At 60.4% G+C, this 2,047-nt stretch overlaps 1 protein-coding gene across 1 annotated transcript in view; it reads left to right on the plus strand.

The window, feature by feature from the left end:
* Nucleotides 1-2,047, plus strand: part of CCDC124 (coiled-coil domain containing 124) — a 10,343-nt gene that overhangs the window by 7,357 nt on the left and 939 nt on the right. Inside the window, exons 3-4 of the mRNA XM_011925910.1 lie at nt 1,514-1,822; nt 1,911-1,984. Of these exons, the coding sequence (XP_011781300.1) occupies nt 1,514-1,822; nt 1,911-1,984 (383 nt within the window). The remainder of the gene's footprint in view (nt 1-1,513; nt 1,823-1,910; nt 1,985-2,047) is intronic.

Genomic DNA, 2,047 nt, shown 5'->3' on the forward strand with positions numbered 1-2,047 from the left:
TAGCCCCGTGAGTTTCCCTCATATCCATCCTGGTCGGTCCCCTACCAATGATACCTCTCCTCACTTCAAACATCGTGCATTGGCCAGGCACAGTGGCTCACACATGTAATCCCAGCACTTTGGGAGGCCAAGGCAGGCAGATCACTTGAGGTCAGGAGTTCGAGACCAGCCTGGGCAACATGGTGAAATCCCGTCTCTACTAAAATTACAAAAGGTTAGCCAGGCGTGGTGGTGGGCACCTGTGATCCCAGCTATTTGGGAGACTGAGGCATGAGAATTGCTTGAACTCAGGAGGCAGAGGTTGCAGTGAGCCGAGATCGCACCTCTGCACTCCAGTCTGGCTGACAGAGACTTTGTCTCAGGAAAAAAAAAAAAAAGCCTCACGCAGGGCCCTGTCTGAGACAGAATGTGTGTGTGACATGCATCAGTCAGGGAGCCTCAGGATGTTGCCTCTGACCGAGGGGGAAACAGCCTCCTCAGCACAGCAGTGGGAGCCCAGTTTGTGCGCTCTAACATCCTTGACTTTAACACCCCCTCCAACTTTTCTGCTGTGCAGGTGGGGGTGGGGGTCAGGCCCTGGTGGTGTCTTAGGTGCGTCTCCCCCTATTCTGTGACATTTCTTTCTGTCAAATCTATCTGGAAACGCAGTGGTAGTGTCCCAGGGGGACGCTGTAGGTGTGGGGATCATCCCTGGGAAGGCTGAAGGTGTGAGAGTCAGATGGTGGAGTCTCAGGCAGTGAGCGGGCAGGCAGGGGTGTCCAAGACCAGGGCCCTGCGGGAGTGCCAGGCAGCGGGCAGAGTACTGCCCTGAGCCTCCAGCAGCACTATGTAGAAACCATGGGCTCACTGGGCCCCCTGGGGTAGGTGCAGGACAGGGCAAGGGCAAGTTCCCTAGCCCAGATGTCCCTCATCCAACCAGCATCAGGGCTTCCCTGGGTGGCCGATGTGGGATCAGTTTCAGCTTCAGTGACCCACGTTAGGGAAAAGTGGACAGTGCTGCCCGACTCATAAGGACAGAGCCCCTGCCCTAGCCTGAAACGGGTCCAGGCCTCCCACCACTCTTAGAATCCAACATGAACCCCTCCCGGGCCTCCAGAGGCTCCGCGCGGCCCAGCCAAATCCCTCCCGACCTCTTCCCCCGCCCGCTTCACTCCCACTCCAGCCTCCAAGCTGTTCCTGTTATAACAAATGGCTCCTGCCTCGGCGCCTTTGTACTGGTACCCCTGCCTCTAAGGACGCCCCTGTTCCCCAGCTCTCCCCCTTGGCCGGCCCTCTTCGGACCCGGGAGCGTCACTTCTTCAAGAGCCAACCACCGGCCCTGTCCAAGGTTCCCCTGCTGGCCTCACATCTCCCGCCCAGGGCAGCACCAGGACCTATCTGGTTCCTGGCATGTCCCCTGCACCCAGCACAGAGTCTAAATCTTTGTTGGCTGAGATGAAAATCCGAACCCCAGGCTAATGGGTTCCGCGGGGGTGTGGGGTCCTCTGCCTGACCATGCATGCGGCCCCCACAGGAGGAGAAGGAGAAGCGGCGCCTCGACCAGCTGGAACGTAAGAAGGAGACGCAGCGCCTGCTGGAGGAGGAAGACTCCAAGCTCAAGGGCGGCAAGGCGCCGCGGGTGGCCACGTCCAGCAAGGTCACCCGGGCCCAGATCGAGGACACGCTGCGCCGAGACCATCAGCTCAGGGAGGCCCCGGACACAGGTGGGGCGGCATCTCGCTCTGGAGCTGCACTTTTGCCCACTGCAGAGGCAGGGGACTTTGAGTCCATTAGACCCCCTCCTGGCCCCCAGAGAAGCTGCCGGGGCTCCGCGTGGTGCAGGGTGGGTGGGTAGGCCGCCTCCTGGTAAGCCTGGCCGTGAGCACAGACAACCTCTGGGCTTGGGCCCCCTGGGATCCTCCTGTTTGCAGGGCTGCCGGAAAGGAAAGCAGAGAACTGGGCGCCTGGAGGGTGGGACCTGTCCCAAGAGGGCTTACCAGCTCAAGTCGGTTCCATACCCCCTCATCTCTCCCGCCTTCCTCCCGCCCCTAGCTTCTCCTGCCAGTCT

Source organism: Colobus angolensis, unplaced genomic scaffold, assembly GCF_000951035.1.
Source record: "Colobus angolensis palliatus isolate OR3802 unplaced genomic scaffold, Cang.pa_1.0 Scaffold66, whole genome shotgun sequence".
Classification (NCBI taxonomy): Eukaryota; Metazoa; Chordata; class Mammalia; order Primates; family Cercopithecidae; genus Colobus; species Colobus angolensis.